We start from the raw sequence: 20,691 nt of genomic DNA, 5'->3' as shown, positions 1-20,691 counted from the left end.
AGATACTACAATGATGAGGTGGGAGGAGAGGGGGAAATGGGGGGCCTCTCTGGAGAGGCTCTCCTGGCTGGTCATGACCTGATGGACAAGTGGGCTGTGCAGATTTTAGAGGACGGCCAGACCAAGGGTGCAGCACATGCAGAGGCACTGGGGCAGCAGTGAGCATGGGGTATAGCCAGGGAGTAAAGCAGTACAGGGACTGGGGTGAGGTGAGCCAGGGGAGGGTGGCAGAGAAAAGGGAAGAGATGGGCAGGACCACAGCATGCAGGAGCTTGTGGCCCATAGTGGAAGGTGAGTTGGGTGTGACACCACCTGATTTCTATTTCTCTTTTTTTTAAATTTAAGAGTTAGAGAAATACTAACTTGTTGTTCCACTTATTTATGCATTCATTGGTTAATTCTTCTATGTTCCCTGAGCAGGGATCAAACCCACAACCTTGGAGTATCAGGACGACACTCTAACCTAATGAGTACCCAGCCAGGACTGACTTCTATCTCTCAAGGATACTTTGAAAACACACTAAAGGACAAAGGGAAGGCTGGAACAGAGGTCCAGGGGGTAATGGCCACAATGTGGGAAGGGGGCAGGGGCATAACAGGGCACCATGGAGGATGGAGGACAAAGTAAGAGCCCTTTCTTGGCTGTTACGTTTGTGGTGATCAGACATCTGAATTGGAATAGACAACAGGCAAGTGAACATGGGGGTCTGGAGCTCAGATTGGAGTCTAGGCTGGACCTGCTCGCCAGGCTGGCCATTGGTTGGCATTCAGGAACTTGGTGGTCAAGTTCCCTAGGCTGAAATAAAACCTTCCCTATGTGAGGAGTGGCTCATAATACCTAAATGTTTGCATTGTACAAATGATGTGGTTTAGCTGAACGCCTGGTTTCTTTCCAAGTTGCTGAAATTGCTGGTGCATGCCAGGCAGAGGTGCCGATGTAACCAGCCCCAATAAAACCCTGGGTGCTGGGCCCTGGCTGGGTTACTCAGTTGGTTAGAATGTCATCCTGATACATCAGGGTTGCAGGTTTGATTCCCCGTCAGGGCACATACAAAATTCAACCAATGAATGCATAAGTATAACAGATCTGTTTCTTTCTCCCTAAAATCAATTAAACACCAATAAATAAAAACCACCCTGGGTACAACCTCCAAGGAGTGCCCTGGCACACTTCATGACTTGTCACAGCTTGGAGATGGAGGAATTAAGTGTGACCCTATGTGGAGAGGACTCCTGGAAGTTTGCGCCTGGTGTCCTCTGGACATGGCTCCAGGCATTTCCCTGAGCCTGTTTTCCTGTATCCTTGGGCTGTAATACATTACTCTATCTGAGTCCCAGTGACCCACTGACCAGGGGGTAGTCTTGGGGACCCCAAAAGAGTAGAAGAAACCCACTGGGGACAGCCTGGAGAAGAGGCGATGGTGGCAAAGTCATGTGCCAGAAGCCAGAGGACTCAGGACCTCAGGCATGGGGGCAGGGGGTGCTCCTGACAGGTGAGAAAGGGGTCTCAGAGCTAAATTTCCAACATGGTAAATGGACACCAACAGAGACCAAGATGAGAGAATCTGGTGGCACCATGGGGTCTAGTACTGACCAAGCAGGCCCATATGGGACATGGTAAATCCAAAGTGCTGAGAATAGAGCGCCCTGTTTTCCTGTGGGTGGAGGCAGAGCTGGGTGGGGGCAGGAAGCTTAAGTTTCTCAGTCTCTCGATAATGGTGTCATCTCCTCAGAGCCTGGGGTGGACACCACCTCTACTTTGATCCTGTCCAGATCAGCGGCCCCAGCTGGCCTGGGGTTTTTAAATAACAGGTGTTCTGCAAACCCACCACCTAATGCCTGGCCCTACCTGTCTACCTACAGGTTAACTGTGGATATCAAAACTTGTGAACTCTAAAATGAGCTTTAATTTGTTGTTTTCCTTAAGTGTGTTTATTGATGTAAACAGAACATGTTAAGAGACTCCAGGGAACAGCAGACTATGGCTGGTACATTGGTTTTTAATTCAAAAAAGAAATTACGATGCCAATGGCTTAGGTGGGCAGCAGCTTGGGGTGGGGGTGGGGGTGGGGTAAGAAAAAGAAATACAAAGGCTCCCTAGTGACACCCCTGGACACAGTGATCTGGTCCCAATTGCACACTCTCTACAGGAAGGCAGAGCTGTCAAAACAGAACCAATGACAGCAGCTAAAACCAGCCCAGACAGCTCTGTGGTCAGTCTGTTGCCAGGGATGCTTCATGCTCTCGGTCACACCCAGCCACAGGTGTGCATGTGTCCCCAGTCACCTGGGTCTGCCACTGGAAATCAGAGATGGAATTACTTCATGGCACTACAGATCTGGACAAATAAACATCTCAGCTAGAAAGAACATATGATTTGGAGACTGTGGGAGGACGAACAGAAGTAGGGGCTGTTTGGGGGCTAAGGCGCAGGCGCCCTAATTGTGGGTGAACGGTGTGTGGTTGAGCTTTCAGAGTCACCCATGGGATGCATGGTGTCCCCTCGGTGATCAGACAGGGACTGCAGACAGAAACCTGGTGTGAACAGGAAAGGCCCCTCCACTCCTCTTCCCTTCTGAATGCTTTACACAGGATTTCCTTAATTTGTGCTTCCCTTTGGTATGAGTCAAAAAAAGAGAGGGAGGGAGAAAAAGAAACATAACAGTTTTTGTCACTTGTCCAAAACAGAGGAAAAGGTGAAAGTGGGAGTCAGACATGTCGACGGACGCTTCCTGGGCCTGGTGTGGGTCACCTCACTGTGGGTGCAAAGCACAGCACTCCTGGAACCATCAATGGCCTCTGGGGACCTCGCTTCTGTGGTGGGAGATGTAGACAGGCTTTGCGGTGGGATCTTAGTTATGTCACACCCCAGAGATGGAGGCCCACTGTGCTGGTCACTGCTGACGGTCAGGTCATCTCCATCTTTCTCTCCAGGTACACAGTGCATGGGCCAGTTTGGCGGACCTCGCAGGAAAAATAGCAAATCCTTAACTTATTCCATTTCCAAAGTTGAAAAAGATCAGACAGTTACTAAAATAAACAATTTCTCAATTGTGTTCTGGTGGCCCTGGGCCCGGTGGCCGCGACAGGGCGTTGGAGGGGGGAGGGCCCCAGCAGTGTGAGGGGCTCACTCAGGACAGGCACAGTCAGCTCGGTTGAGCAAGGCTCAGAGTAAGGCGGCGTTCGTCACAGAAGAACACATCGGAAAAAGCTGGTCTTCTTCTGCTGGTCTGGTGTGATTTTGACTCCCTGGTTGCTCCCTTGGGGGCTGTTGCCTTCCTGAAGTCACAAGAGATTTTCTGAGGTTATGGCTGAGCATCAGCATTAAGCCTCTTAACCGATCAATTGACCAACCATCCATCTGCAAGTCTACCCGTCCCCTCCCAACCACCCATCCTCTTCCATCCAACTATCCGTCACCTTCAACCAACCATCAACGAATCCATCCCCCTTCCCACCACCCATATATCCATCTTGTTTCTTCCTTCCCCTTCAAACTAACCACCTGTCTGTTCTCTTCCTTCTATCCACCGATCCCCTTCCTATCAGCCATACATCTGCCCATTCCCTTCCATCCATTTATCCATCCAACCATCCCTTTCCCTCAATCATCTATCCAACTGTCACTTCCACAAATCCAGATGCAGTTTTTTCAAATACCCACCAATCCTTCCAACCTGTCATCTTTTACTTATTCACCTATTTTTCCCAACACCTTTCCATTTATTCACCCATCTCACTCTTATTTCTTTCTCTCTGTTCATCCACCCTTCCCTCCCTCTTTCTATCCCTACCAGTGAGGCATCCAAGGAGCAGCACACTTTCTCCCTGGGAGTTTGGGGGCCTTGGGGCACTGAATTAAAGGTCCCAACACCACTCACACCTGGGTGGTCTCCATGTCTCTGTGCTAAGCCTCTGGCTTATCACTTCTCCCCAGGTCCACCTTCCACTCTGCTGCAGGTGATATAAACCAGAAACCCTACCTTTGTCCACTTGAGCCTCACTGAAAACACACCAGAACCCCCAACTGTTTTCAGAAGGACTGCCCCAAACCTGTCGCCCAGCATTCGAAGCCTCTCTGATCTGGCCCCTGCCAACTCTGAGAATGGAAATCCTATTTTCTCCCATGTCACCCTGTTTGGAAAGGTTCAGCCCCCTTTTCTTTAACTAATTCTTTGTCATCTTTCAGCTCTTAAGTAAAACCTGAATTTACTTAACTAACTCTTGAATGCCTATGCTGTGTCAGGCATTTTTGTGGGCACTGGGCATGCAGTGGCAAGTAAGAGCCCCTGCCTTGGGAAGCTCACACTGTATGCGGGTACACAAAAAAGTGATTTCTCACCATGGGGAGGAATGAGAAAAGGCAGGGCAAGGGAGTGGGAGTGCTCTGTTGAAGATGCCAGAGACCTCATGGAGTGAGGAAGTGAGACCAGGGACAGTTCACATGGTCAGCAAAGTAATGGCCCCCAAAGATGTCTGCACCCTAATCCCTGGAACCTGTGAGTATGGCACCTGACGTGGCAAGAGGGACTTTGCATATATGACTAAGATGAGATGGGGAGAGCATGCTGGATTATTCAAGTGAGTCCCATCTAATCCTGTGAATCCTCAAACGCAGAGAAATCTCAGCTGTGGTCCAAGAAAGAGGTGAGGAAGGAAAAGAAAGAAAGTGGGGTCAGAGAGCTGCTGAGTGGCTGGTTGTGAAAACGGAGAAGTGGTTCTAAGACTTGGGATGCAGTGCCCTCCAGAAGCTGCCAGGCAACGAAATGGATTCTGAGCCTCCAGAAATGACTTAGGCCCTGCTGACACTCTGATTTGAGCCTGGTGAGACCCATTTCAGACTCCTGACCTCCCGGACATGAGGATAATGACTGTGTGTGGTGTAAGCTGCAAAGTTTGTTATGGCAGCCTTAGGAAACTACCCCGCAGGGTGCTCCAAGAACAAGAAAAGACCAGCATGGCTGGTGCACAGCAGCCAGCAGGGAAACAGCAGGGTGACAAGGTGAAGCACGTGGCAACAGCCAGAGCACAAGGCCCGCTCTGGCAGTGTGTGGAGTCTGCTCTCAGTGCATGGAGAAGCACTGAGTTGTGCTGAGGGGGAGGGGGCCAGAGGTCTGGGAGGCGGGTGGGCACCAGCAGAGCCCGGCTTCCCGTGACACTTTCAAGAGAGAAGACATGGGTGGGCAGAGCTAGCTGCACAAGTAATGAAAAAGATAAATGTGAACTTGCAACGAGTAGGTAAACAAGTCCTAGGGAATCTAATGGAGAGCACTGTAATTAGAGTAAAAAATATTATACTTTAAATTTCCGTTTCTAAGACACTAGGCCTTGTTTTCAATGCAAAAAAGAAAAGAAAAAGAAATAATAATTGCGTACCGTGATGGAGATGTCAACTAACACTACCATGATGGTCATATTGCCATATATTAAAGTATGGAGCTAACGTTGTACACCTGAAACTTACACAATGTTGTGTGTCAGACATGAGACAGATATAAAATGGCATGCGGCTGCAACACTACACATAAACACAGATGGCAGGAAATGGGCAGAAATGTAACTGTCAGTGATTTGCGATTCCGTAAAGACAAAGAGAAATCGCAAGGATTATGGCTGCGGACCAGCGCCCGTACACTGCGCCCTACTAGGCTGTGGCCCATCCTGGATGCAGTCACCAGGCCAGTATCAAAAGCACGGGTAGTGTCACTGCAATGCTCGGCCTAACTGCCAGAGGGCAAAAGGGAGTCTGAAGGAGCATTAAGAATCAAAACTGGACCACTGTACTCAGGGAAAAGAAAATCACAGTGGTAAGAAAATTTCTGTGAGAAAAGGATGTTGCTTTACGTGAACTGTTTTCCGTTTTGGCCAAAGAGCTGCTATTAAATCCATCTTGTGCCTCACCATTCAATTCATGAATCTTAGAATTACGAAAATACATTCGTTTTAAATCCGGTGTGACTGACTTGCATGGCATTTTGTGTTATGAGTATGCGCGCTCTTGTGTGACGAGACCTAACCGAGCCACAAGTAGAGTGCTGGGGGGGCGTCACCAAGCCGGGAAAGAGGGGTCACTGAACGAGGCTCCCAGGCAACACTCACGACAGAACTGAGATGCTAAACACACCCGAAGTACAGCTGAGCTTTCAGACTCGACTGAGTCAGCACTAATGGCGCTGACTATGAGGGACTAGGAAATGCATGTGGTGAGCAAAAAAGCCAGAAACCAATGCAAGGGTGGACGTCTAGGACTCAGGGAGGACGTCCTGGAGGTTTGACAGCCCCGGGACCTGAAAGGTAATAGAGCCATTACAACCTGAAGAATTTGGGGCTGGCGGGGGAATAAAGCTACCAATCTGCCAGACTCATCAGGACAGGTATGCTGGGGGCTGTCATCTCCAGAGCAGGATGGAAAAGGCCATGTGTCCCCTGCGAGCCAGTGCACTCAGCAGGCAGCACCTCGTCTGCCTGGACAGCCTGCAGCCGAGCAGCTCTGGGCCACAGAGGAACAGCAGAGCCCACGAGCACGCCTGGGAGCCCATGACCCAGTTACACCTGCTACCTCTTCACCCTTCCCAGCCATGCCCTACCGGGTCCAGCTGGGCCCTGAAACATAGGATCTGCCAGGGTTCAGTCACACCACTAAGGGGGAAAACGGCAGGCTCCAATAGGCAACCATCAGGGATCAAGGACACAAACTCACCAATTTTTTGTCCATTTTTGCTTTGATGTCTCTGGCGAGAGTGAAAAATGCCTATGGATAAAGCACACTGTTAATGCTCCATCAGCAGGAAGCAGATAGGGGTTGGCTGGTTCCTGCCTGCCACTGTGGAATGGGTATGGTGGGCCAGCGGGGTGGGTGTCTCACCTGTCCAGCTCCATCTCCTACCCCCACCTGCCAAGACCACCACCTCCCCTGAGCCAACGACCATGGGAGGTAAATCACCCTTGGTGAGGGAGGAAACTGAGGCTCAGAGGGACCAGTCACCTGGTCCAGAGGCATCCAGAGGTTAATTGACCAATCAGGGAGGATCCAAGAGGAGAACCCGTCCTTGACGCCTGTGCTCTGCCTGCCTGCTTTGCCCTCTTTCTGATGGTCAGGGGCAGAGCAGAGAGAAAGATGAGCCAAACAAGCTTCAATTTGGGTCCTCACCTGACAAAGAGGCCTGGAAGGGCTGGGACGGGGTGAAAGGGCTGCCTTCCAGGGGTGACGAAGGCTCCAGCTGGCCTGACCCCAGGCTGCTGCCTCAGTTGCAGCCTCCTAACCCATTCTCCCTTCCCTCGTCTGCCCTTCTGGTGAACACTCATAAACCACACTCTAGCCCCTGGGCCTCATGCAGAAATGATCTGATCTCAGCACTTGCACTTGAGAGGCTCCTGGTTTGGTGGCAGGGGAAGTGTCTCAGCAAACACCTATGTGACGTGGAAGTTCTGTCGTGGAGCGGGGATAGGGGTGCTGGGAATCCAAAGTGGTGCGCTAAGGGTCTAAGGACTGGGCTAGGCCCTGATGGAAAATGGGGTGCGATGTAAGGGACCATAAGTGAAGGCCTGGAGTTGGCCTAAGATGGAGATGGAGAACAGTGGGTGAGGCCTGATCCATGGGCTGCACAAACAGCTGGGGCCTGATGGCAAAGGCCTTCCAAGCCAGGCACAGGGGACTGAAGTTGGGAGTGATGTGAATGACCCATTTTCAAAAAATCAATGTGGTGGTGGGATGAAGGGGAAGGCAGGTCAGCTGCAAGGCTGGCATTGTCTGTGTAGGGGACAGGGTGGCCTGGACCAAGGGTTGGCCAGGGCTCCCTACTCTGTCTGGGCTTGTGACCAGGACCTGTCTGTGTGGGTGGCATGGCCCAGAGCACCTACCCGAAACTGGGCCTGGGTGTCAGCCAACTGGGACTCAGTTTCACCATCTGCAAAACCCTGTCTGCTTCCCAGGGCTCCCAAGAGCCAATGAAATAATGTCCTTGGTGCTCAGCCGTGGCCTGCACCTGCTGACATCAGGGGGAAGGGGCCAGCTGGGCATATCAAGGGGCCTGACAAATGGCCCTGCCCAGAACTGCCTCTTCGTCAGATGGGCAACAAGGCAGCCCATAGCCAAGGGCCAGACTGTGGCAGTCTCTCCGGAGCTTGTAGCCTGACCCTCAGCCTGAAGTGGCTGGTGCTGTGGGCCTGGGACTCACGTTCTCCACGTTGATGTTGGCCTTTGCACTGGTCTCCATGAACTTGATTCCATAGTCCAGGGCCAGCTGTGAGGAAAGGAGACACATATATGCACATATGTTAGCCACCAGGTGTCCCTGACCCCCAGGAAGAACCCTAAGGGGGGAACTCCAATGGGGGAATGGGCTGGGTGCTGTGGATCTGCTCCCTGGAGTCACCAGTGGACAGCAGGCGGTGACTGTCCCTGGCAGGAGGGTAGAGGGGGCCTGGCTCAAACCATGGCTCCATCCTCTGCTCCCAGTGGCCTTAATGGGTTCCCAGAAGATGCCATGTAGGACTATATATAGCACAGCCTAGAAGCCCCCACTGCTCCCAGTCTTCAGCCTGAAGCCTAGATGGGCACACGTGCTTCCCACCCTCTCCTCCCATGGCACATGCCCCACTGTAGTGACCAACTTATCCCCTTTGGCCTCGCAAAGTCCTGTGTCCTGGAACCACCTGTCCCAGTCTTGGACAAGCGAGGATGGTAGGTCATCCTCAGAATATGCTCATGAATATTCTGAGGGGTTTAGCAAGCAATCAGGGAACCCTCTGGGGCACAGAAGGGCTGGCCTCCATGCAGAGAACCCCAAAATCCCGAGGTCCGTCTGCCCTGAGGTGCCTGGCAGTGCTAGGCCCAAACTGGCCACCATGCCCACCTTCTCTCCCCGTTCCTTGGACACTTGTCTCTTGTCATTCACGTCACATTTGTTTCCAAGTATCATCTTTTCAACATCTGCAGAGGCATGCTGCGGGAGAGGACAGATAGGGGAGGTGAGAGGTGCAGTGAGACTGGTCCACAGGCCAATTTGTGGTCTGACCCCCGATATCAGAGTGGTGGGTCAGGACTGCTGGCACACTCTTGTCCAGATGACAAGCTGAAGCTCAGAGAGGCCGAGTGGCCTCTCCCTTGTCACACAGCCAACACCAGGGTGAGGTCCACAGCTCTGGCTGCTGAGAGTGGCTTCTCTATGGGCTGTATCAATCAGGGTCCTGTGTCTGTCCCTGGGCTCCTGGTGGGGTCTATGGGAGGTACCCCTGCTCAGCTCCCTCTTTCCCTCCCTGGCTCCTCTACTGGGAGCCCCAGCTGCTGTTCTGGAAGCTTCTGCCTTGCTCTAACTCACTCTCTTTGGGCTCTGGAACTGGGCCATGCCTGGGGTGATGGCAGCCCTGGGTGCTCTGCCATCACTTAGCATTCCCTTAACTCTGCCTTCACACCTGAAAACAGCACCTCTGTCCCACCCAGCCCATTCCTCAGTCCAGCAGTCCTGGCTTCCTGAAGGCCCGAGGCACTGAATAGGACCCTCTCCTTGCTGCAGCTCAGACCTGAGCTCACTAAAATGCCCTACATTGCCCCCTGCCTAACTTCCTGCCAACTGGAAGGCCCTCTCGCCCACTGGCCAGAACCAGAGCTTCCACAAAGGCCACCATGAGCATGGGTAGCTTTTCTTCTCAGCCAGGCACAGCCTACTGGCAGCAGATGTGGAGTTGATGGGAGGCAGCCCAGTGCAACTGCTCATCACCCCGGGGCTGGCAGTGAGTGACCTGCTGCTGTGGCTGCCAGGAGGGGGAAAGTCCTCTGGCCACACCTCAGACCCCTGCCCCCCGTCTGACCTGGTGAGTCATCAAAAGCTGCAAACACCTCTGCCCAAGAAAGCTTTGGAGTGAGATAAGCTCTTTGGGGAGCAGGAAGATGACAACACTGACTTTGGGACGGGGAGCTGGGGCTGACCACTTTCTCCTCCCTTCATGGTTCAAGGTCTCCTTTGAGCCAACTGTGGTTTGAGTGCTGCTGGCCTGAACACAGGGAGCTCACACCAGCTCACACCTCCTCTGCTGGAGCTCAAAGTACAGCTGATACAGCTTCTCACTACACCCTCCAAACACAAGGGTCACACCTATTCTAGAGCCTTCCTTTTCTAGAGAGCACCACACCAAACAGCCCAGATGGGGTAATGGGAACTCGAGACACTCCGTGACCAGGCCTAGGCCAGCATGGTCTCCAGGGCAAACCGCCTGGGTTCCTGTTCCCACTCTGGACAAGTTCCTTGTGGGTGTCTCTGTGCCTCAGTGATCTCATCTGTAAACCAGGGACTCCAGGGTGAGAACTGAGGAGAGGACAGGTGGGAAGTTTCCATTTGCGGACAGCGCCCTCAGGCCTTACCTCCTCAATGTTCCGAATCCAGTTCCGGATGTTGTCAAAGGACTTCTCATTGGTGATGTCATAGACCAGCATGATGCCCTGAGCAAGGGGGGACAGAGATATGCTCTGGACAAGCTGAGAGCTCCCTGAGGGGGAGATCCATCAAGGGGGGCAGCAGGAACCTTGACATGACCCTTGCCCCCACAACTGCCTCCTCTCTTCCTCTGCTAGGCTCCAACACCAGCCTATCCCTGGTCTTCCAGGCTCCAGTCCTACCCCTTCGGTCCACTGTGCTTGGCTTCCTCCACATTCTCACTCACCCCCCTGCTCTGGCCCAATTCAACTCCCGGGTTCAGCCAATGCCGCATCCTCTGGGTGCCCCAGCCTTGCCCCACACCTGGCACCTCCTATGTGCCAGGCAGTGAGGTCACCCTGAAGCCTTACTGTGCAGGCCCAGATCAGGTGGTCCCAACATCCCCCATTGGCAGATGGGGAAACTGAGGAGGTGGCGTGACAGGGCTAGGTCCCTGTCTCTGGTCCCACAGGAGAGTAAAGGGCACAACTGGGGTCTGAACCCTGGGTGGTCTGATCCTAACACCCTTGTGCCTTCCAGCTACCCCACCAGCGTGGGGGCTGGCAGCTCCAAGGCCCAGTGGTTCCACAACCAATGTGTGAGTGACTGGGTATGGTCCATGGGTCCCCAGAGAGCCACAGAGTAAACCCTGCCTCCACCTGAGCCCATGATCTCACCATCACAGCCAGGGGCAAATATCCCCTTTTGTTAGAGGGAAACTAAGGTACAGAGAGAAATGACCTTTAAGATTCAAGCCCAGGTGGGGCAAGCCTGAAGGAGGCTCTGGGCCTTCCCCAGGACCAAGCACTGCTCAGGGCCACCTCTGGGTGGTCCCCACGTGGCCCCAGACATCTTGAGAGGTGCCCATGGCCAACCAGCCTGCAGTGCCATGGCAATGTCCCAATGTAGCTTAGCACCTGGCCTCTGAGCCACCGGCCTCAGCTCTCCTGCCCAGGTCCGGCTTGCTCTGTTCCCTCACTGTCCGCTCCAGGGCCCAGCCCTGCACCCACAACCTCTGGTGTAGCCAAGACCTGGGCTCTGAGGCCACCTGAGTCTGCAGCGTAAGAGCACCAGCTGGGTGCACTGGGCAGAGAACCTCGGGGATGAGGTGTGTGACAGGACCACAGAGGCAGGGCAAAAAAGCCACAGCACTTCCAAACCCCCACTGTGACCTTAAGGATATGCACAGTGGCCTTCCATCCTGCCACAGCCACAGCCCTTCAAAAATCCCATCTAGGGCCCTCAGTCAGGGTCTCCTGGGGAAGTGAACAGACACTGCTGACAGGCCTTGGAGAGGGTTTTGGTGGACTTGACGTCCGCCTCGCCCAGCCCAGGTCAGCACAAGCGGAAGACACTGGTAGGCGGACTCCGTGAGCTGAGCATAGTAGGGGTCTCTCTGCCCAGCAGCTGCACTCTGGTCATCAGGGGCAAGAATGCCACAGGGCTGTGAGGCCTTTCCAGCCCTTTATGCAGGGACTGGCCCCTCAGCTGGCCTAGGATTCTCACTGCTACCACTAAGTTGGTACCATGTGCCAAGATTCCAAGGTCCTGGGTTTTTACCTATAGGTTAGGGGGCAGGGGTGAAGAGGGCAGTGGATAGAGCTCTCTATCAGAAAACAGCAGTACCTGGAAAACATGGTGTCACCCTATTCCAGGTCCTCCCTGAAACTCCTTTTGGGGCACCCAGTGACATTCTCCTGGCCCCTCTCTGGTCACAGCTCCCCATGGCTGTTTATAAGCTCAAAATGGGACATCCAATGCTCCCATTTTTGAGACCCCATGGTCTAGTACCACACAGAAAGAAAGGATGATGGGGCAGCAATGGTGGCAATGTTCTCTGCACTGTCCTGTGAGGTCACTGTTGGCCAAGCACAGCTCTGGGGCACCTGAAATGTAGCTGAAGAGACTATGGAGCTGGACTGCCTATTTTAACAGATTTAAATTCAAACAGCCCCATGTGGCTAGTGGCTTCTATATGGATTAGTGCAGGCCCAGGAAGATCACAAGTCTCAATGTCACAATGGTCAGGGGTGGCCTGGAGATGTGGGCACTGGAAAGAGCATGCTAGGACTGGCCCAGCTATGTACTCTCTGCATGAACTTAAGCAGGACATGCAAGGGTGCCAAGCCTCAGCTTCCTCATCTGTATAATGGGGTAACCGTGGCACCCACACTTGGAGGAATCAGGGAATTATGGCCAAGATTTGAGCCCAGTGCCTGGCATAGGGAAGGGTTTTGTGAAGGGGGCAGGAAGGACGCTCTTCCAGCCTAGAGAAGGAAATGACCTACCTGAGGCTACATGGCAGAAACTCCCCCAGAACCCCAGTGCCCTGATGTCCCCGCCTCAACAGAGCAGAGCCAGGTGAGGGGACAATTAGTAAATTAATTTTAATGAGGAGAGCTAAGGTTGCAATCCTTGTGATTGAGTTTCTATTAAGTTTCAGACACTGTGTGGACATTCTAAATACTTAATGCCTCCATTCATTTCTGTAGGCCACAGCATTTCCTGAGCTCCCGCCACAGACTCAGCATAGTCCCAGGCACAGGGCATTTGGTAGCGACCAAGACCTGGTCCTGCCCTCATGGAGTCTATAGCCTGGTGGAGGACACAGGAGTCTATACAATTAAATGACAGGGTGCGCCATGGAAAGGGTAGGGTGTGGTGGGATCTGGAAATGAGGAGATGGCCATCTATCCTCCCAGCTGCTTATTCCCTGTTCCACTTTGCAAGTAAGGAGACGGAGTTCAGAGGGTGACCTAGGATGATGAGACAGGTCCCGGGGATCTACGTCCGCTCCCTCTGGCCCAACTGCCCGGCTTTGTACATACCTCACACATGTATGACATGGTCAGGGCCCTCATGGGCAGGACCCAAGCCCATCCCAGGTCTCCCCCTGCATCCAGTTCAAGCCTGGCCTGGAAAAGGCACTCAGTAAAAATATTTGAGGGATGATGAACCAGTCTTCTGATTACGTCACCCCACATCAAGCCCAGGCAATGAATGTAACGGCCAATGGCCCAGAGCAAGTCAGCTTTTGGACCATCTTCAAGTTTTTGGTAGCAATTCCATAGACTGACGTGGGCCAAATGAAAATACTAAGTGTTGGGGCATGCCGTCTCTGATTTCACTAACCTCACCTGGAAGAACCGGCTTCCTGCATCTTCCTTCATTCTCTAAGAATTAGGTTTCCTTAAACCCTGCATTGTCTCTGAAGCAAGGAGGTGATGAATGTATATGGGGGAGGAGCGCACAACCTTTTCCTAAAACTAACCCAGGACCAGGAACCCCCAAGGAGCCAAAACATAGGGCTCCTCAGAAATGGCCAAGTAGCAACTTCCACTTTGATTTAAAAACAATAAACATCAATCCATACCATTGCACCCCTATAGTAGGCTGTTGTGATCGTCCGAAACCGTTCCTGGCCAGCTGTGTCCCTAAAGACAAGGAAAAGGGATATTAGTGACACTGTCGTAGTGGGAACAAAGGGCATTTAGCAGGGGTGGACGCCTGGCTTTCTCACGAGTCAACTGACTCATTGTCCTGCTGTGGGCAGCACTCCTTGCTTTCCCTATTCTTACATAGGAGACTGTGGCTCAGATGGGTTAAGAACATGCTGAATGTTTCCCAAGTGGGGACGTGGCAAAGCCACCACTTCGGCACCTCTGCTTCCTGGGACTCACCCCTGAATTCCTAGGTCACAGAAGGGCCACAGTCAGATGTTATTATCTGTGAAAGTCTGGGACCACAAGTGTGAAAGGCGCTAGTCACGCAGCATGGGAACAGAGCCCTCACTGGCGGGCTGAGCTGGGTGACCTCAGTGGCGACTCAGGAAGCACTACCACACCACCTCAGTGGAGGCCAGGGAGAAAGTCCTTTCTCATCGGTGTGGAGGAGATAGCTGGGTAAGACAGGCCTGTGCCCAGCTCAGCTCCTGGCATGGAGGGCATTCAGTCCTTGGCTTAAGGGTGATTTAACAGATCAGTGGCAGAGCCAGGACAATGTCTTTTGTCTCTGGGCCCAAGGTTCCTCCTGTGACTCTGCACCCACCACCCTGGGAGGGCTCTGTAGGCCTACACTCAGCCTCATGCAGTGCTAAGCTGACTTTCAGACACCGATAACATGCGACATTTGTGGTTAATCATCTTGTTTTTAACCATGGCCTAGAGTCTAGAAGTTTTAAGAAAGTCACTAACCCCACTGAGAGTGCTAATAAGAGCAGAAGCAGGAAGGCAGGAGGAAAGGAAAGCGAAACTCTGCTTGCTGGTACAATGCCACTTTGGACTTGGGCACCAAGGCTGCTGGGGAGCACAAGTTCCAAGTGGAGGAACTTTTATGGCTTGGGACTTCCAAGGTGGCTAGAGCTGGCAGACCAGGAGCTCTGTAGAATGGGCAAGGTTTTAGGCCTCAATCAGATTCAGAGGCGAACACCACTGTAGTAAAGGGGGACTGTGAAGCAAGCTGGGGTGATGCCCATGCTCTGAGATTTGAAGATGAGGGGGACCAAGCTGCAGGGGGAAGGACCAGCTTTACAGCCTCACGACACTCCTACCCACAAGCACTCTACTACGCTGAATGGATGGTGCCACCCTACAAAAAATGACTTTATTTTTCTCAGGGCTCATGTTTCCCTGCAAGTGATGTGGCTGCAAGGCAAGGCTCCCCTACATCTGACCGTCTGGGGTCAGCCCAAGCTCCCAGAGCTGTGGGCTGCAGCCCAGCCTCAGTGCCAGGGAATCACAATTCTCTAATTTTATGTGGCACAGAGGTCAGCTTCAGGTGAGTGAATGGAAATGAGTCTCACCATTGGGCCCAGCCTCAGCTTATTTTGGGTTCTGGGGTTTCAGATCTGCATGTTAGTAAGTGAGGCCTAGAATGCCCGGGAGAGAAAAGAGGAAGCAACATAGGCCTTCCTCAGTGAGCTGACCGGCTCAGAAGGAAATGCTGGCCAGGGTATCTCGCCCTCTTGGCAGCTTCCAGCACACCTAGGCACAGAGGGTGCTCTCCAAGTTCAATGGCAGCAGTCCACTCTGAAACCCAGACCAGGCTGTGCCCACACTGAAACAATGAGCTGACAGGGCCTTGCAGCTACGTCCCCGGAAGGTGCTGACACAGACTCCCTAGCAGCCAGCAGAGCACAGTTCATGAGGCTTCTGAAGAAAGCATCTAGGCTGGGCACAAAGACGTGGAGGCTGTGGCCACAGGGAGTGGGACACCAGGGGCTTCTGCTTGTAGCATTCTCCTGCTGAAGGTGCTGAAGAAGGCAATGGCTCTTACCATATCTGTAATTTAATTCTCTTGCCATCGAGCTCTATGGTCCTAATTTTAAAGTCAATTCCTGAAAGAGAAGAAGAAAAAAGGCACATCACTGTCAGCCCATTCCCAAGCTGCACCTGAGGTGGGTGCTGCCAGTCTATCAGGGCATGGCTGCCACAGCTAGCGCTGGGCACAGAGGATCGTGAACACATCTCAACAAGTCAGAAGGCCCCTGGAGAACTTTCTCCTCTCAGGGAAGGGGAATCTGAGGTTCAGAGGGTGGACAGGAGCTGCCCGAGTGAATCTGGCAGCTGGCAGGGCTGGTGGGCAAAGCTAGGTAGCTCAGATGCCAAAGCCTTGCTCTCTTCCCTCCCCCAAAAGGCAGCCTCAAGGAGTGGGCCCAGCGGAGCCCTTTGCAGCCCTTCACTTCCCCACTCTTCCCACCACCCCACTCCTGGCCCTCCAGACACTCAGGGCAACAGGCCCCAAGATGTTCCTGATACATGTAGGCCTCAAGCTTTTGCAAATACTGTTTCTTCTCTGTGGTGGTCCCCACCCTGTCCACCTACCAGCCTGGCAAATGCTCCTCTCCTTTAAGAGATGCTTTAAGGTCACCTCCCAAGAAGCCTTCCTGACTCTACCCTCCTCTTTCCTACCCACTCCTTTCCCCAGGACCAGGGCGACCTCTCAGCCTCCTCGGTCACTCTCCAGGCTCCCACCATTGCTCCCTCAGTCCCTTCCCCAGCTTCTAAAAACACAAACTCAACACCTCACAAAGTTAAGCTCTGCCCCAAACCTTCCAGTGGGTTTACCAATGGATAAGTGGATAAACGAAATGTGGCCCATCCGCACAGTGTAATATTACTCAGCCACAAACAGGAACGAAGGGCTGACACACAGAAAGGAGATGAGCAGTTGCCAGGGGCTGTGAGAGGAATGAAGAGATGGGGCCCCAGGAGTTGGAGGGTAGGGTAGGGGTGTGACTAAAGGGTTTGGGGTTTTTTTTTTGGCACAATGAAATGTCCTAGAGTCAACGGAGATGATGGTTGCACAACTCTGTGAACAGTAAAAGTCACCGAACTGTACACTTAAATGGGTGAGTTGTACGGTTTGTGAATTATATCTCGGTAAAACTATTGCAAAACACCAATAAACCTTCCCAGCATGTCCCACCATGCCATTGGCTTCAGAATAAAGTGAAAAAAGTTGCTATCTAACCTGCTCACCTCTCAGCACCCACAGCTCATGCCCTCCTCTCCAGACACATCTTGGCCACACTGCCCACGTGGCTCTTTTCTAATCACCCCAAGCATACAGTGGCCTCAGGCCTTTAAGCTTACTCTTCCTTCCCTTGGAATGGTCTTTCCTCCCATGCTCACCTGGCTTTCCCCTTCTCTCTTCACTCAGATCCCTGTTCAAGTCACCTCCTCTGGGAAGCCTTCCTGAGCATCCTCATTCTGTCTCCCCTACCTGCTTTTTCTTTTTCATACACTCATCCCTGACACTCTCTATTTGGTCATTCGCTCCATGAATGTTAGGAGCAAAACCTGCCTTTCTGAATGGCCTGTGTGAAGGGAACTGGCCAGCCTCTGCCTCTGGGAGTTTGTTCTAACTCTCTGCCTGTGAAGCCTTGAGGCTCAGGCCCGACTTGAACCCTTGGAACCCAAGATGGAGATGCTGATTCCTTCCCTGCCCATGTCAGGATCTCTCCCGGGGACCACACAGAACATAAGCTTGCACTTGAATTATGTCCACTAGACCATAAGCTCCAGGAAGGCAGGGATGCAAAAGTTTTATGGCCCCATATCCAGTGACAGCGTGTCAGGGGCTGAATATGTACTTTCTAGAAGCCAACTGCCCAGTCCCACACACACACTTTAACTAAGGCCTTGTTCTAGTTCCACTTCCCTCAGATTCATCCAAGTCATCTCTCCAGCCACCATACCATGGCGGACACCTGACATGTAGCAGGCGTCAGGGAAAGATGACTGAATGAAAGGTTGAAGAGCAATGGAATCTACATGGTGCTGCAGGGATTACACAGCACCTTCCCCTATGTCATCTGTCTCTCTGAAGAAATGAATGAATGGGGTCCTAAAGACGTGTGTGGGGGTGGGGCGCTGAGCCAGACTGGGGGAACTAATTCCAGTAGTCACAGGGCCAAGTTCATACCACAATCGATGAAGCTGCAAGAAGAGGTTTTGGCACAATGTAATCTGGGTTGAAAACGAACAGCCACTTAATCCCTGATCTATAAAGCAAACCCAGAAGTAAATTCAGGGTCAATGGAGAATCCCTTTACGCATTAAGTTGCATTTAAAGACTAGGTGGCCCAGTAACACCCCTTCCTAAAACACTCACTTCCCCATCACAGGTGCACCAGGACCTATGGAATCATAGAAGCACCACTCAACCAGCAGAGCCCCACATCACTCTGCTGTATTCTCCTCCTGGGTTTTATTAACACGCCAAATTTAATTAGGAAGTGTAAACTTTACAAGGCCTAAGAATTATGAGGCTGTAACTTCAAGGTCAGAGTAAATTAAACTTTCCTAGAAGACACAGACTAGCAGGAAAGCGAAAACGGAGTGGGAGGGAGAGATCCTGGGTTTAAGTGCCACCTCTACCTTTCTAGGTAACTTTGCTCAAATCATGGTCTCTTCCACAAGTGGAGGCCAGCCCCTCACAACCCTAAGTGCCAACCTGGATTTTCTCATCAAGAATCAGAAACCAAACAAAAAACCCACTTCTGAATTGATCTTACTAGTGCTTGTGCTGAACAGGAAGTTTCAGATACTGGGAAACTGAGATAAGAGTTGAGAGTGACCCGTAGTATGCCAGATGTTAACATCACTTCCTGATTGGTGAGGGCACAAGGGTTATCCTAAAGTTTGACCTTGGAGTGGTGGAGGGGAGGGATCAGAAACACCTGTGCCCTGGGGAGGAATGCTTTCACTACAGGAACCACTCTGGTTCCCCTAGACACCCCCAGGCAGTGGCGACAACCCCCTACTCACTGTACAGTTCTGATCCTCAACTACCCAGGGCACAAAGTCAGGCAGAGAGCACCACTCCTAAACTGAAGAAACAGGGCTCAGAAAAGTGAAGTGATTGTTCAAGAGTGAACAGCAGCTGGAAATCAGGCATGAAGATTTCCTCTATTTTGCACCTGGCACCTACTTATTTTCTAAAGTGCAGCTCCTGAAGGAGAGCAATCAGCAGCCCATTGTGGGGCTCAGACGATAACCTGATTGGGTTCAAGTTACACAGGCCTAAGGGAGAGCCTGTTCCCTAGGCTTTCTCCATTCAGAAACAATGCCTGGGCTTGGCAACTGCTCTTCCGCTTTCCCACTGCACAGCAAGACTGCATAGACTGGTGTGACTGGGACCCAGGTCAAAACTTCCCACATGGGCAATAGCTGTTTTTGTGGCATGGAGAGCAGTCAGCTCCACTTTTGTGACCATCAGAACTGAAAAGCAAGAAGGCATTCTTGTTCAACCACAATGTGAGCTGGCTTTGCAGGAAACGCTGTTCTGCAAAGTGACAACTGGCATCCTGGGCCTAGCGATAGGGAAGTCAGGGCTGTCTGTGGCAGTGGCTGATTTTGGTTTCTCACTGAAGCTTTTATCTAGCATCTCTTTGGGGATGACAGGTCCCAGGGAAGGCAGCTGTCACTTGCCACTGTTATGACCAAGTGGGATAGAAAGCAGGGAAGGGAAAGGCTCTGGATTCCCTCTCATCACTCCTTCCAGAAGAAATTCACCCATGGGGGAGAAGGGGCTTAACTCCTGTATATTTCAGAGGAAAGAGCAGAAGAGATGTGGGTTAGAGTCCTGGCTCCAGGGTGGATCAGCTGCACCAGTCTTGTGCTCCCACTTTCTGGGATGGCTGAGCTTTGAGTTTTGGGATCAGGCACACATGGACTCAAATCCCATCTCTGCCACCTGCAGACTATGACCTTGGGCAAGTCCCAAGCCTTCCAACGCCTAAAATTCCTCATCTGCGAGATGGGCTCATAACAGACCTAACATAGAGGACTGGACAGTGTGATAATGAACATACAGCACCTGGCACACAGTAAATTCTTAATAATGTCATTGGCCCTTTCCCACGGCCAACTCCCCATGCCTCAGTTTCATTTCTGCAAGACGACAACCCTAAAAGAACAACTTCAAGAGCTGCTGTGAGGGCTAAACGAGATGGCGGGCGCCAAGACCCCAGCCCTGGACATATATGAAGAGCGGGCCGAGAGTTGGGGCCTCAGTCTCCTCATCTGCAAAATGGGCATTTGGTCCCCTCCCCCATGGCCCAGGAAGCTACGAACGGCGGCAGAGGCCGCTGCTCTTCCCTTCTCCGAACCCCTCGACCCTCTCAGACTCCTGGGTCCATCCCGTCCGGCTGCTTCTTCAGCCCCAGCCTCTCAAGGGCGCGCCCAGCCCGGGCCCCCGGCGACCCCGGCCGCTCCCCGGCCCCGCTACCTATGGTGGAGATGAAAGTGGAGTTGAAGGCGTCCTCGGAGAAGCGGAACAGGACACAGGTCTTCCCTACCCCCGAGTCCCCGATCAGCAGCAGCTTAAACAGGTAATCGTAGGTCTTCGCCATATTACACTCTTTCCCCGACGGGAAGTGCGGCCAGCGCCTCGCCACTGGCCGCTGGCCCCGTCCATCAACGCCCAGTCCGCTTCCCATTGGCTTCCTGCCTGCCGCGCGTCACCGCGACTATCACCCGCCCCCGCGCCCCGCCCGTCGCGAGGAGACGTGGGGAAGGGGCGAGCGGGGCGCGAAGCCGGAAGCGACCTGAGAGCGCCGCTCATTGGCCGACGCTCAGGACAGGGCGGGCTTCGATTGGCTAGCGGTGAGTAGGCGAGGGGCTTCAAACGAAGACCAGGGCAAGGGGCGTGGCACCCCGCGTCCCCGCTTTCTTCCCTGGACTCTAGGGAGGCCCCGCCTCGTTCCCTGAGGGGAGGGGAAACGCTGGGAGGGGCGCCAACTGCTTTGCGCCCCAGCAGACCGGGGGGCGGGGCC

At 52.8% G+C, this 20,691-nt stretch overlaps 1 protein-coding gene across 1 annotated transcript; it reads right to left on the bottom strand.

Moving 5' to 3' along the window:
• Window positions 1-1,980: 1,980 nt before the first annotated feature.
• RAB8A (RAB8A, member RAS oncogene family) lies at window positions 1,981-20,311 on the bottom strand. The gene is made up of 8 exons (XM_090289856.1): window positions 20,145-20,311; window positions 15,687-15,747; window positions 13,786-13,846; window positions 10,361-10,438; window positions 8,856-8,945; window positions 8,178-8,243; window positions 6,701-6,751; window positions 1,981-3,279 (listed from the first exon to the last, which is right to left on the bottom strand). The coding sequence occupies exons 1-8, from the start codon at window positions 20,266-20,268 to the stop codon at window positions 3,187-3,189; spliced, it is 624 nt and encodes a 207-aa protein (XP_090145982.1). The 5' UTR covers window positions 20,269-20,311; the 3' UTR covers window positions 1,981-3,186.
• Between the last annotated feature and the right edge of the window lie 380 nt (window positions 20,312-20,691).

The sequence above is a fragment of the Furipterus horrens genome, unplaced genomic scaffold (assembly GCF_987537825.1).
Source record: "Furipterus horrens unplaced genomic scaffold, mFurHor1.1.pri manual_scaffold_10, whole genome shotgun sequence".
In the NCBI taxonomy this organism is placed as follows: Eukaryota; Metazoa; Chordata; class Mammalia; order Chiroptera; family Furipteridae; genus Furipterus; species Furipterus horrens.
This window is presented reverse-complemented; position numbering and strand designations above follow the sequence as displayed.

Bases quoted from the DNA above. Each gene is read 5' to 3' on its own strand.
- RAB8A (XM_090289856.1), bottom strand. From the start codon at position 20,268: ATGGCGAAGACCTACGATTACCTGTTTAAGCTGCTGCTGATCGGGGAC. The intron at 8,244-8,855 runs GTGGGCATGGTG...CTTTCCTCACAG, and splicing joins CCAAGGAACGGGGAGAGAAG to CTGGCCCTGGACTATGGAAT. The intron at 6,752-8,177 runs GTGAGTCCCAGG...CTTTATCCATAG, and splicing joins CCAACATCAACGTGGAGAAC to GCATTTTTCACTCTCGCCAG.